Consider the following 13,669-nt stretch of genomic DNA (forward strand, 5'->3'; position numbering starts at 1 on the left):
TAGGTACATATCAGGTAGGTATCTAATGTACTCAAGTACCACTTTCCCGCATTACGATCACGTATTTTTGATGCAGGGAACAAGTCCAATCGATGCTGCCGTAGGAGTAATAAGAATGTAATAAGAATGGACCCATCGAAAAGGTAATCTGGCAATGGAGCAATCGATTGCACCAACAGCCGCGCGTTTACTTAGCGTAACTAGGTACCTTTAAGGCGCAGTAGTTCATTGGTCTAAATGTTTAATCTTTCCCCACATCCTGACCCCTGTTTTGCTCGGTATTGACTTCAACTTTTTTTTTCTTCTCTTCTCAAGCGCTTAGATGTGTGTCGATTAATGCGTCTTCCTGGAAGAGGTAAAAAATAAAAAATAAACAGCGGTTATATACGGACTACGTACGTATTAATACTAAGATGCCGGCATCCGTAGCGGACGTAGCCGCTGCATCCGCGTCTGAGTCGGACGATCAAATATTGGACTCGTCATCGTCGTCGTCGTCGTCGCGGCACCAAGCCATGTCCGATGGAAGCGAGTCGGGATCGGAAGCAGAATCCGACTCGCTTGACAGTGCGACTTCTCGTAAGAGGCGCAAGTTATCAGAAGAGTTAATTCCCGCTGCCGCCGAATTGGGTACATCATCCATAGACGTACCCTCCAGGATCAAGCGGAAGAGCGCCGGCACTGCGCAGACTAAACCATCAGAAAGCTTATTACCAACGGCTGTCCCTGTGAATACCCCCATTGCCGCCCCTGTGGACCGCCATACGACTTTCGAGTCTCTGAGTCTGAAGCCATGGCTCGTTCGGTCTCTTGCCAATATGGCGATCAAACGGCCGACAGGTATTCAGAAAGCCTGCATCCCTGAAATTCTCAAGGGTAGAGACTGTATCGGAACGAGTAGGACAGGTTCAGGAAAGACGATTGCCTTTGCCGCGCCAATCTTGCAGAAGTGGTCCGAGGACCCAAGTTCCATCTATGCGGTAGTATTAACAGCTACCCGAGAGTTAGCCTTGCAAATCTACGAGCAGTTCAAGGCGATATCTTCACCCCAATCTCTAAAGATAATATTAGTCACTGGAGGATCTGATATGCGTCCACAAGCTATTGCTCTGGCCCAGAGACCTCACGTGGTAATCGCCACTCCTGGTCGATTAGCAGACCATATCAACTCGTCCGGTGAGGATACCATAGCTGGCTTGCGGAGGGTCAAATTCGTTGTACTGGATGAGGCGGATAGACTACTGGCGGCGGGTGGGCCCGGGAGCATGTTACCTGACATCGAAGAATGCTTAGGAGTCCTTCCACCCTCGAGCGAGAGACAGACGCTTCTGTTTACCGCTACCATTACCCCGGAGGTGCGCGCGTTGAAGGACATGCCGCCAAAGCCTGGGAAGGAGTCAGCTTTCGTATGTGAGGTCGATACGCAGAAGCTTGCCGTCCCGACTACTCTACATCAGATGTATATCCAGGTCAACGTTACCCACAAGGAGTATTATCTACATGCTTTCCTCTTAACCGAAGCCAACATTGAGAAGTCGCTCATCATTTTCTGCAACCGAACATCGACGGCAGAGTACCTTCACCACCTATTACGGCTACTGGATCACCGTGTTACATCTCTTCACTCTAAACTACAACAACGTCAACGTGTAGATAACTTAGGGCGGTTCCGGGCATCGGCAGCACGAATCCTCGTTGCTACGGATGTCGCCTCGAGAGGTCTAGACATTCCAGAAGTTAGTCTCGTAGTGAATTACGACGTTCCCCAAAACCCCGACGACTACATTCATCGTGTGGGACGTACGGCTCGAGCGGGAAGGAAGGGTGATGCGGTTACTTTTATCGGGCAGAGGGACGTAGAACGCATTCACGCCATAGAGACCCGTATTGGCAAGGAGCTAGAGAAATGGGAAGAAGAAGGGGTCAACCTGGAGAGTAGGTTTATCCGTGATCATATGAAGGAAGTGGGAGAGAAGAAGCGGGAGGCTTTGTTGAACATCGAAGAGCATCGGGAAGTTGGTGGAAAGAGAAAGCGAAAGAAGTTGCGACTCGAGTAGTCATGTTCACATAATCGAAGGGGGAGTTGACCATCTATAGACAGCTATGAAAGATATAATTACAAGGTCGTTCAATCTTGCTTACATCCGTGTATCACCATTATGTTGTTACGCGCGCACGGAATATCTTACATCTTAAGACTAAACATAGTTATATTAATTTGACTTTATGTTGCTGATACTTACTAGAACCAACGAAGCTTTCCCCTTTACTATGTAGTCACATCCAGGACAGTGGCCATTTGCTATTCATAGAAACGCTCTTCAACAAATCACTTACAACCCTAAGAAACTAAATGGGATGAATTTACTCTAGTGTCAGCAAGTCTATCACAACAGGGCATAGACACCTACCAAACGTTTAAGTAATCAATACAAACCATCACCATTTCCTCGCCCCTCTTCTGAGTACTTCGGGGGTTGATATGGCAATTAGGGGATCATGAGATGTCTAAACATCCACGTTCAACCCAAAAAGTGCACAAGGGGTGTCATTAAATTATACGAATTTCATACTTGCCATTTAATATCGCTAACCAGGGGTATTCCTCATACTCGGGACCGAACTACCTAAAATGTCATCATAAACGGCTCCTCAAGACGGGACGAGGCGACCCGCCTCTCGGTGAGTAAACAATAGGCTATTAGATCCGCGGACGGACAGTCCGTTGACGCGGGAACCGGCTCGGGACGGGACATAGGTTCCGAATGGCCTGAGCTGGGGTCAAAGCACAACCCGGCATTCTAGAAAGAAGTCTAAGTTTAAGATTATGTATTGCGTCCAATGCTGCACGGATAATGGACGGTTTACGGGTTACCCCTATTGCGTTACGGTGTTCTGGTTTTCTTGGCGAGCACGGGCGTTGAAGGGATTTACATATGTATTGTACATACGAGGGTATTTCGATATGTCGAATTGCCGCACTGGTTCAACTGTAATATACCTACCTACCTAGGTATATATGGAAACTCTCCGTTCGTGCCATCCATGTCATAGCTGTATATAAGGTACCTAGCAGACAGTGTCTCGAAGCTCAAGCCCACAACCACAACCACAACCATAACCATAGCAAGTAAATATCCGTACGTACCGCAGGCGAGAAAACACCATGTGGAGTCGGCGACCACGGAATGGCGCCCAGTAGTTCCCTGCGGCTGGAACCCGAGGACTTGGGTCTGAGAGGAGAGCTGCCGCTGCTAGTGGTCGGGCTGCATCTGTCAATGCGGTGGCTTCCGCGGGAACCTGCCGCGCTACCGTGGCTACGGGATATGAGGCTTGTCGGTGAAACCCCTGGGCTGTCCGTGCGCGAAGATACATCGTATGTATTCGTGCGAAAGAGGCGGATATTGCTTCTCTCCCTTACTTGTTTACTTCCTACCAATACTACGTAGGTACATACGCTACGCACGATGGCTGGTCTGGTGGATGCGGCATATGATCCGGTATATACACTACGCTAGGCTAATTGGTTGTACATACCGCACTGTTATCAGTGCTGAGGCTTCTTTTTTCTTCTTCTAGACTGCAGAGCTTGGACGCGGAAATTCGCACTATGGCGTTTACCTTCATTTGCTCCCGCCTCGTACCAGAGCGAGTCCCTGGACCGCACCGGTTGGACTTGCTCCTTTAGTCGTTCTGACGAAGCCCCCTTCTTTCGAATCTCGCGGAAGGAAATTGCCGACTACCTAGCGCAGATAGTCTGAGCGTAGGTAGCGTTTAGGGCCTAGGAATGTCGCGGCTGGAAAGATTACGACGAACTGACGTTTAGATGACATGTGTTTTATGGGATACGATTGTGCGTGAGACTTGGCCCCTTAAGTGTTTCCGGAGAAGCGTTTGAGGCTTATGAGGGTGAGCATTTTTCATGCATGGAAGATTTCTTCTAGAAGGAATTGCTTACGATGGTATGTATGGGTCCTTCGAACCCGAGGACTCGGACTTGGGACGGTCTCGAGGTATGTGATATGATTAATTAACCAGCCCTGGGCTGATCTCGCAGACTCTTGCCCGTCTTTCGGCTGCCCGTAGCCTTATTTCTTACTGCATTCAGGAATAACCAATACCAGCAGCGCGGATGAGGGCTCTCATTGGGCGGTGCGGGCAAGGGAATGGCTTACGCCCCCCCCGAGTGATTTGTCGATGGGGAAGGCCTACCCTTTTTGGGGGTTCTGACGGACAGCTTCGTCGGCCGAACACCGTGGAGGATTGCTTCATCGTATTATTATTAGTTATGTTACGGACCTGGATTGATGAAATGTATAGATAAGGACAAGCTTGGAGTCTGCTACGAGATTATCAGATAGTCCTAGGGATCCAGGGATCGTGACTTGGTTCATATAGGTAGGGATAGACCCATAGCAATTCAGGGACCAGAGCATCATAGCTCCCAACCCCTGTCTATAGTAAGCTTAACCAGTGCCTGTCAACTATTGGGACTGTCTTGCCTGTCCCTTGGGTACGGTAATGCCGTTCCACGAGCAGTAATCTCCCCCATTACTCGATTATATACTGTACATAGGCAGGTACCATAATGTACAAAGTGATCCATAGGTTCGGGAAGATGGTGCCGTGATCGGCGTCGTCACCTATATACGAAGGTACATATCTGCACATGAAATATGATAGAATTCCCAAAAGGGCAGACATGTCTCAGATGCATACAATACATGCTATTCAATGTCCGCTACTCTGACATAAGAAAAACGATGCACAGGCGGGATATACTAGATGAGGACCTAGGAGACGATACTAAGGGAAACTAGCTACTATAAGCATACTAAGCTTGAGCTACTACGACATGCTTAATATCGACGGAGGTTCAACATAATGAGGTTAAGAGATGCGAACAGAACGCAAACTGACTGGATATGCTTGTTCTGTGGATTCTATCCACTCCTAGGGCCGGGGCCGGCATCCCAGGACTGTGGATGAGGTCCGGTAGTGGATGCCACGGCTTATCTCGGAGCGTGAATATTTCACTCGGTACTTCTCTAGATACATAGAGTACCTCATGAGTATCGTTTCCCAAAGTACTTTACATTAAAAGAAAGCAGCCAATTATCCGATGATGAGCCGTATAATCTATGCCAGTGCGTATACAACAAGTACCGACGATTCTCAAAGTCCTTCTAGAAGCGTCAAAGAACAATTTGAAATTATTGATTACATCTTCTCATTGATTACAGTCTGCATACGGCAAGCCCATAGTCCCATATGTCGATCTGCTACTACATACGAGCAGGATAGTATTAGTTAGTGCTCGCAATTTACTTACAGCTGCCGGATATGTAATCATTGTGATTACATATCAAAGAAGCGCTTACATTTCTTCGCTAACGTAGCTGCTATCGTCCTAGTTGGCGAGGCACTAATAAAGAAGAAACATTACCTGCCTAGTCGAGCATCCTACATACATCTCACGCGTGCGTTGCAGGGTCCTGAGTGGTGTGTGACCCCTTGTCTCGCTCGTCTAGCCACGTGCGAAGAGACAGGGGGGCTGGCCTGACCCCCATGCCCCTCGTCCCATTCTCTCTCTCGCTACATACCTCATACGTACATACATACAGAGGTAGCAGCAATATGAGAGTAGATGAGGTAGGTACCCAGGGCTAGAACTGCGGCATATGAGTTCTTTCCTAGTGGAAATCAACAGATAATCCGATAGTGCGGCACAGCGTAGGTATACTCCTCGAATATTCCCGTTATCTACTTCCCACGTCCTGGATCCCGAGGCGCTTAGACTCGGATCGCCATCTCCACGCTGTTGCGAGCTTATCACCGCAAGACGCGTACCTACTGGATCGGCGTCGGGAAAAGCGAGGCGTGCGCATGCACAAGCGTGGATAACAAGAACGGTAATTTCTGACCCGTTGTCACGCGAAGGAGTTGGAAACCCACGAGGGGCATGTATGTCTCGCCTGCATGGTGTCGATCGTGGAGTAGGTAGGCTCTCGGCCGTATGGAAAGCCGGCGAGGCTGCCGTTACGGTTGCGTCAGAAGGAGCTCATGTATACCACCTATTCCACCATAGACGGACGTTGGAGACATGGCAGCTCCCTCTGCATCGAATAGGAGTGTAGCAATCTTGTGTACCTACAACCCTTTATCCCCCTCCAGCTTCCATCTTTGTGGTGACCGAGTCCATCGTAGATAGCTGTGCTAGTTCGTCTCATCTCATAGCATCCCCACAAACCAAATTAGAATTGCTAATGAGGGTGTATGGCTGCTGATGTCAGAGGGGAAATTGGACTGCCGAGTTGTGCGATTGGGGTTGCAACGCAGGGACCGTGGATGCCACGTTTTTCTGGTGCCAAAGGGAGGGTTGCACATACGAATCCTTCGCGCGCTCCTTCGCCAATAGGCGCCGTACGTTGCATTGGTACCTGCAATGTTGGTTGGTACACGCAGAGGCGAAGGATTCGAGGTATCCTCTCGTTCTAGCGTTGCTACCTACCGTAGTAGTTATTCTGGAGACCGTCCCGCGCCTGTGCGAGAAAGGGGAATCAGATATCTATAATGGTACCCTTCGGGAACGAATAGAGGTTGGAATGCGAGTAGCCCCTTTTGGAAGGATTTCACATTAGTCTACTTGCATAGCTTGCTCGCATAGTATGTAAATTGGGTAACATCGACGAGTTAGCTGTTGTATCAGACCCGCGCATCGATTAACCAATGCTACGAGTTGACTGGCCGGTTCGTCTCCAGCTCGAAGCAGCACTTTCACGTAAGCGGAGTCTCCTGCAGATCCCACCACGTGTATGCATGCGAGAGAAGCCTTCTCGAAGGTCTTCTGGAAGGCTGAAGTACGAGCGAATGTTGTTCTCTGCAACCCTACCTAAACACGTAGCATTCTTCTATAGATTAATTTAGACAATGCATATCAACGCCCAGCCAATAAGTCCATCGGGAGAATTTCTTTCGCAAGTCCCCTCGACTTTTTGTTGAATGGTACGCTACGTGATGACGATGTCTCCGAATGGCTCGCTAAACTGGGTACTCTGCCATGGGGATATTATGTATGTAGAGAGAGTGGGCTAATTCCGACCTGGTCCCGTCTCCCTGTAAAGACTCGGATCTTGATCTAGCGGCTTCGAGTCACCCCATCTCGGAGGGATTGTTTATTCTTGGCAGGAACAGGAAGTGTATTCGCACCGCATGATGCTGATTATTGAGCATACTAACTGTTTAGTCCGTCGAAGTGCAAACCCTAATACTGCAACTCGAGAGGCCGAAAATCACGACCACGAGCTTGTCTACGTGCTTCGAGCAATACCGCTATAGTTTTCCGTCGTACGTTCAGTCGTCATAGCATCATCTTGCATTACGAGATCGTTACAACTAGGCAATCCGGGGTTTAATGTCCGGACCAGATAATTGTTTTGTTTCAGACGAACGATTCGTACGAGAAGCAAAGACTGAAATTGGAAAGCCATGGAAAGCCTAGGTATGTCAAGAGATCTTGGCTAAGATATCATCGTTACGTTGCCACTGACGCTAATCAATCAACCAATTGCTCCCGCTCTACGAGCTCCGACTCAGTCCCTATGAGGTTGGGCAAAGCGAAAGGCGGCATTGGTAAACCCCCCTAAGGAGAATTAGTATTGACTTAGCTGAACGGAGATCCTGGGGAATCGAATCATTTAACGGAACGAGAGGCCCTACGTATACAAAGTACCTGACTTACATAATAATGTAATTTCAGCCCTACAAGTATACCCCTGCAGTTTGACAAATACATACATAAAGTAACTTTGTTTTACGGGGCTAGGCTGGCGTATGTAAGCTGACAGGGGCTAGCTAAGGGCTTTTTGAGTCGCATTAGATTCCATCATTTCATAACTTATTCAGGATGTACTGTACTTTGTCTTTGTCGCTCTCCACACGGTCGTTTCGAATTCGCAAATCAATCAATCAATCAATCAATCAATCAGTCAGTCAACAGAAAAAAAGACCAAGCAACAAGAATTGTCAGCGTCACATCGACGGAATTGGAAATCTTCTCGAAGTGATTTATGATGTCGCATCCAAAGTACAATGTAGCTGTATTAGTATTATGCAAGCATGTCTCGAACAAAGGACCTTGATACCCAATTAGATCGAGTATACGATTCATCAACAAAGGAGGACTCGAGAAGGGGGTCGCCCTTGGGATGCAACATCGAAAGCAAATGAATAATATCGCTTTACCGTGTTTGTCATTCTGACGCGAAAGTCCTACCCGTTCCTTGCTTCCGTTTCTGATCCACGGGCGTAACAAAGGTTACGACGCAAGTGCGCAAACGGGTGTGCCTGAATCCCTCGTGACATACATACATAGTAGTGATACATACATAGTAGTGCTCATGGCTCATGGTGCGCCTAGGGTTTAGCTGCGTTACATTCGTCTTCGCAAACTGCGCCATGTGGACAACGGCCGATCCCATATGAATCAACTGGGGAGAGACCGCGTGTATCGTCTCGGTCGCGAGACCTTACCGAGAGCGATAAAAAATCACTTTGCCTGCTACGACCACTGCATTTGTTGTATAGGTGCCTTACGTAACTTGGCGACCGATGGACGCCCAACAGCTACAATTGACTTAATTGACTTGGTTGAGTTGAACTTAATTGATCCTTTTCCCCTGCGGATGCCACGAGACGGCCGCCTTATGACGGACCCGAGATATATGAAAAGGCTTCGGGCTTGGAAGATAAAAGAAAGGCTCCCAAGACCGATATATTCCTTGCCGAGTCCTGTGACGAAGCATCCTTGTGACGACTGATTAGATTGCAACAGCATACGAAGGTCCGGGCCAAAAGTCTTGCACATGTGGAGGTCCCTAGCACCGTATTCGAACGTCATCCCTTTTTATTGATACTGTATCAGTTACCTGCTAAGATAAAATTTGGATAGTGGCTTGTACGCTAAGTTTAGGTGGCTTACCACTGTATTTATAGCGGCATTAGCCACTATAGCTTAAGTAATACCGTGCGGTTTTTTTTTAACTTATACGTGGTTTGCCAACATTAAATGTGCAAGACTTTTAGCCCGGACCTTCGTACCTTGTAACCTAGGTAGTAATTGTATAAAATTACCGCGCTTTGTTATTTTGCGCATTTGTCATTTTATGCAAGGCGGCTTTGCTAATTTGATGTCGTCATTAATATTCGGTCGGTATTCGAATTTCAACCCGTCAACCTAGGATTGTTGTTATGCATGTGCTTTGGTGATCGATCGATTCTATATCTTGCGCTTGTGCGCGGAGATTTACGGATTTTGGGGGTTTACCGAAAATCGAAAGGGCGCGCATCAGTGTTGACGAGCGTTGACGAGGTAAGAGTCAGAGGTTGTGGTGATTATCGATGAAGGATTTTTATGCCGCTGTGCTGCGAATGCGACAGAAATCATGACGAACATCCTCATTTACTACCTTGGCTATGTACCTTAATGTAGGTACATTATCCAATGTAAAGCTGATGAATCATACTAGTTAGCGTTTATGGATGCCGTTAGTATGTAGGTAGTAACTTGAAAAAATCTTGAAAAATAGCTCCGGAGGTTTGGCCCGATTCTTGTATCCGACTCGGCGTTATGAGTTATGCCTTTCAGACTAGGTATTCCTTGTACGAATCCGTAGCTCAAACTCAAACCCGTCGTTGGTAATTATTAATCGTTAGGCAAACTTATTTTCCCCAGACCCGACTATTCGACCCTTACCGGTAGATCGCCGGATTATGTGTGCAATGTATTGTTCAGCAATCCCGACACAGATCCGATTCGTAAGCAACCTTTCGAATATAGTCCATAATACTCATTGGTAACACGTAGAATTTTATAATAATCAATTGAGAGTTAGCGTATTATATCAATCTTACTCTTATGCATGTTGCAACATGTTGCAACGATAGTATCGAGTTGTGCAATAAATGGTATTATGCTGTTCCATTTTGATGTCATAATTATGAACGGGTTGCTCAAGAACCGTCAATCCTGGATTCTTGTAAGCGGACGGATTGGAAAGCGAAAGCGAGTACTTTAGTAGATGTAGATGGTATGAGAGCTCGTAATACGTGCGGTGTCACGGCAGAGCCACAATCCGGTCAGCAGTCAATTCCCGACTTTCCAGGTGGACAGGTAACTTCAATATAATACCTTAGCATACGCAGATACGGTCGCATTCCATCCCTGCCCGCCCGTTCGCAAATGACTACTTGATTGCTCTTCTCCGATGACCGATGACCTAAACGGCTGCACGTAGCAGATAGACAAGACGGAGGTAACGGTTAGGAGGTAAAGGAGAAAAAACCCCTTAGTGCCTTGTTATGTGGGATATGGGATACGGAAACGGGCTTATGACTTAAGCATGCTTTAGGAGCGGTCGGCGATGTTAGATAACTGCGAATCGATATCTTGTGCAAGCAGCCTTGGCTCTTGGCCCGACTCGCACGCATAGGTTAGTAATGTAAGTGTAGGCATATCGGTGGGAGCGGTACGGGTACTTTGTTGCGGTGAAGGAACAACTTACGTGCATCGCGCAGTTCTCGCATTTGCGTAAGAGCGACAGGGGTAGATTGGTATGTACCTAGGTATGTACATACATGGATGTCAGTTCTAAGGTTCAATGTTGTCAAGTACCGTACCTTGGAATGTACCTACGTATCCATCTACATACATAAAATCGTAAGGCCAAGTCAGTTATGAATGTACCTAATGTAAAAGTAACCGGGGCCTCGTACTGCCACGCGCGCCCATTACGAATGATCCGAACCCCCGCCAATCCGTTTAAGCCCGAAGGACCAAAAAGTCCATCCGTAACCCCATCGTGGCATAGGTAGGCATTTATTACAACTCGATACGTTTGTACACCTATCGTTTGGAAAATCGAGCACACATATGTACCATCCTAGGTAGTCAGCGGACATTACAAAAGAAGCTCTTGTTCCCCCACCCCGTCTTCGTCCCGGACAACCCAGCTCGAATTCTTATCTATACATAAGACTCGATATCCCGGAGCCCTAAAAGCAAACGATCAAACGATCAAAGCAAAGCAAAGCAAAGCAAAGCAAAGTAAAGCAAGGACCATCAATCTATCCATAACCAGCAATATACCCAAGAACGTATCAAGGACGTATCAAGGACGTATCCTGATAGCTCGAGATCTTGAGATCGTGGCACGGTCTAGATTCGATATTACCTGTCTGCAGCACAGTGGTCGAACTTGGTCTGTCTGGATAGCTGGGATATTACGCAGATATTACAACAGGCACGGCGCCCTTCCAACGCAACACCCTCAACTCCACACCGCAAGCCTCGAAATTCCACAACAGCGGTCGGTAGGGTACACGTACCTTGGTACCATTGTATCTTTGTATCTGGTAAGGTACCACACCCCGGTCACTCCATCCACCCAACGCGGACAACTATTACGCCCCACACCCCTGTCGAAAAAGTTCGAACATCGCAACTGAACATAAAAGACAAGGACTCGCTGTTTGGTCATTGCTTTTACCCTTGGCCGGAAATCGGTGCCTGACTCACACAGCACAACAAAAAATAATAATAATTGCTACCTATTGCACCATATCTGCGGCAGAGACGCATATCGACATAATACAAAATGGTTTCAGCAACTTCACCCTCACCTTTCCACTCCCCTACTCACTCTTCATACCCACAAACTACATCGTCACCCTTACCACCGTCGAGGAAGAAGACAATGTCCGTCACACAGACATACTTCCTCGCCCACAAGGCACGGGCTAAGCTGTCTAACGAGGCTGCCCGTCCCGACCACAACCTCCGACTGCTCGTCGGTCACGCCAACCTGCTAGACTCCTTGATGCTCGACCTCGCCGAAGCCGAGCGGGAACAAGAGAGCTGGTTCAACCAATCCGTCCGGGGAGCCACACCTAAGGCTGAAGAGAGGCACGTACAATGGGCCGATAACGTGGCCGCGGAGGACGACTGGGAGGCGGACTCGTCCGATTCGGACAGCGACAGCGACGAGGAGGACGAGGACGAGGACGTAGAGATGGCAGACGCATTACCGCTAGTACGGATAGCTTCTCACACGGTACTACCACCGGCATCTCCCCAATTACATCTCGTATTTGAGGATGAGAACTACGAGGACGACGACGAAGACTACGGCGCTTTATCACTTACTCGATCGCCATCTCACCTTATAACATCACCGCCCGAGCTCGAGCACGACTCGGACTCGTCAGAAGACGAGGCAATGCCGCCGTCGCCGCCGGCGGCATCAATACCTACATTCTCGGAGAAGCAGAGGGAGAGCACAGTCACAACCGAGTACCTGGACTCGAGACAAGAGGACGAAGAGGACAACAAGAGCGACTTCTACAGCGAAGGATACTACCTGCCGCCGCGAAATACAGCACGAATAGTATCTACGATATCGGTGTATTAGGACCGTTGTATCACCTCTTCTCCTTCGTCTTAATAATTGCATCAGCATAGGGTCTGGTTCACATAGTGTGCTTTATTCATCTGCATCTGGGCGGCGTTTTAAAATACCAATAGCGGCGTGGCATTTTACAAGCGCAAGCGACTTCATTTGGTTTCCTTTTCTGTCATGTGTCTCACTATGGTATTATGAGAGGAGGATAGTATCGGGTATTACCGCGGCAGCCTAGAAACCAGGCTTGGCTTTTTTTTTTTTTTACTAGCGGGAGGGAGATGTCACCGCTCACAAGTTATTTTTTCTATTGGAGGACTATCGAACAAGTATTACCAAAAGTGGTAAACATTTTGGCTATAAGCGGGGCTTGCTTCGCTCCCTGGTTTTCAACCCACGCAAATCATTTTTTTGCGCAGATATCGGGTTTGAATCTCAAAGGTCGAGTGGAGCACGAAAGGCTCTCGCAGCACTCAAAATCTCATTTACATAGCGATGATGGCTGGAACAGCTTGCACATGCAGCTAATAAGCCCAGCCCATCAATCAAAATAAAAAGATAATTAGTCAACTCTATAGTTCCTTCAACGTGCCAGTTATTGATTGCCTCGTGAACAAGCCTTATCACATTATCACATATTCTACCTGGGTACGATGACAGTTGTACAATGATTATCTGATGGATCTATGTAATCCACAAGCCGAGCGCAGATCATTTGTTGAGTCATGTGCTATGGAATTCGCGGGTATGAAATGCGCGCCGCGGCGTCCGCGACATGGGTAATAAAAAACTCGAGTCGTTATCACGTTCGAGATGCCGAGGTGGGAGCGGGATAATATTACTAACTCGGCGAGAGGGTTTTAAATCTCTACTAGTAATCGAACCCTAAGGAATTCTCTTCTTCCTTACTACTACTATTATTATTCCTTCTACCGCTAGCTTAAAACTACAAAACGATTCGGTGCGAAGATAAACCCCGCCTTAGTGCCGGACCCCGAGCCTCGCCAGGTCTGAAGCCCAAACCTACCTACCTAGGTAACCTAGTTAGCTTGCTTAATTTCGAAAAGTCCGAGGTCGACGGGACCCTTGGCTTGTCGAGACAAAGGAATTTAGTAGAATATGAAAGGCGTCACTTGAACAAATTTAGCGAAACTTGTCGGGCTCGTAAGGCATTCTCCCCCCTGGACCCCAGGCTGGGAACAGAGACATGGGGG

The 13,669-nt window shown here is 47.8% G+C and overlaps 2 protein-coding genes across 2 annotated transcripts; both read left to right on the forward strand.

Annotated features, from left to right (window-relative positions):
* Window positions 1-280: 280 nt before the first annotated feature.
* Window positions 281-2,235, forward strand: F5Y00DRAFT_228914 (ATP-dependent RNA helicase dbp8). Its single transcript, XM_048006694.1, has one exon. The coding sequence runs from the start codon at window positions 414-416 to the stop codon at window positions 2,055-2,057; it is 1,644 nt and encodes a 547-aa protein (XP_047867587.1). The 5' UTR covers window positions 281-413; the 3' UTR covers window positions 2,058-2,235.
* A 9,021-nt stretch (window positions 2,236-11,256) lies between these two features.
* Window positions 11,257-12,602, forward strand: F5Y00DRAFT_214695 (uncharacterized protein). The gene is made up of 2 exons (XM_048005557.1): window positions 11,257-11,412; window positions 11,515-12,602. Exon 2 carries the CDS (start codon window positions 11,655-11,657, stop codon window positions 12,465-12,467), a length of 813 nt encoding a protein of 270 aa, XP_047867588.1. The 5' UTR covers window positions 11,257-11,412; window positions 11,515-11,654; the 3' UTR covers window positions 12,468-12,602.
* The last annotated feature ends 1,067 nt before the right edge of the window (window positions 12,603-13,669 follow it).

Source organism: Daldinia vernicosa (assembly GCF_022497035.1).
Source record: "Daldinia vernicosa strain CBS 139.73 unplaced genomic scaffold F5Y00scaffold_9, whole genome shotgun sequence".
In the NCBI taxonomy this organism is placed as follows: Eukaryota; Fungi; Ascomycota; class Sordariomycetes; order Xylariales; family Hypoxylaceae; genus Daldinia; species Daldinia vernicosa.

Bases quoted from the DNA above. Each gene is read 5' to 3' on its own strand.
- F5Y00DRAFT_214695 (XM_048005557.1), top strand. From the start codon at position 11,655: ATGGTTTCAGCAACTTCACCCTCACCTTTCCACTCCCCTACTCACTCT.
- F5Y00DRAFT_228914 (XM_048006694.1), top strand. From the start codon at position 414: ATGCCGGCATCCGTAGCGGACGTAGCCGCTGCATCCGCGTCTGAGTCG.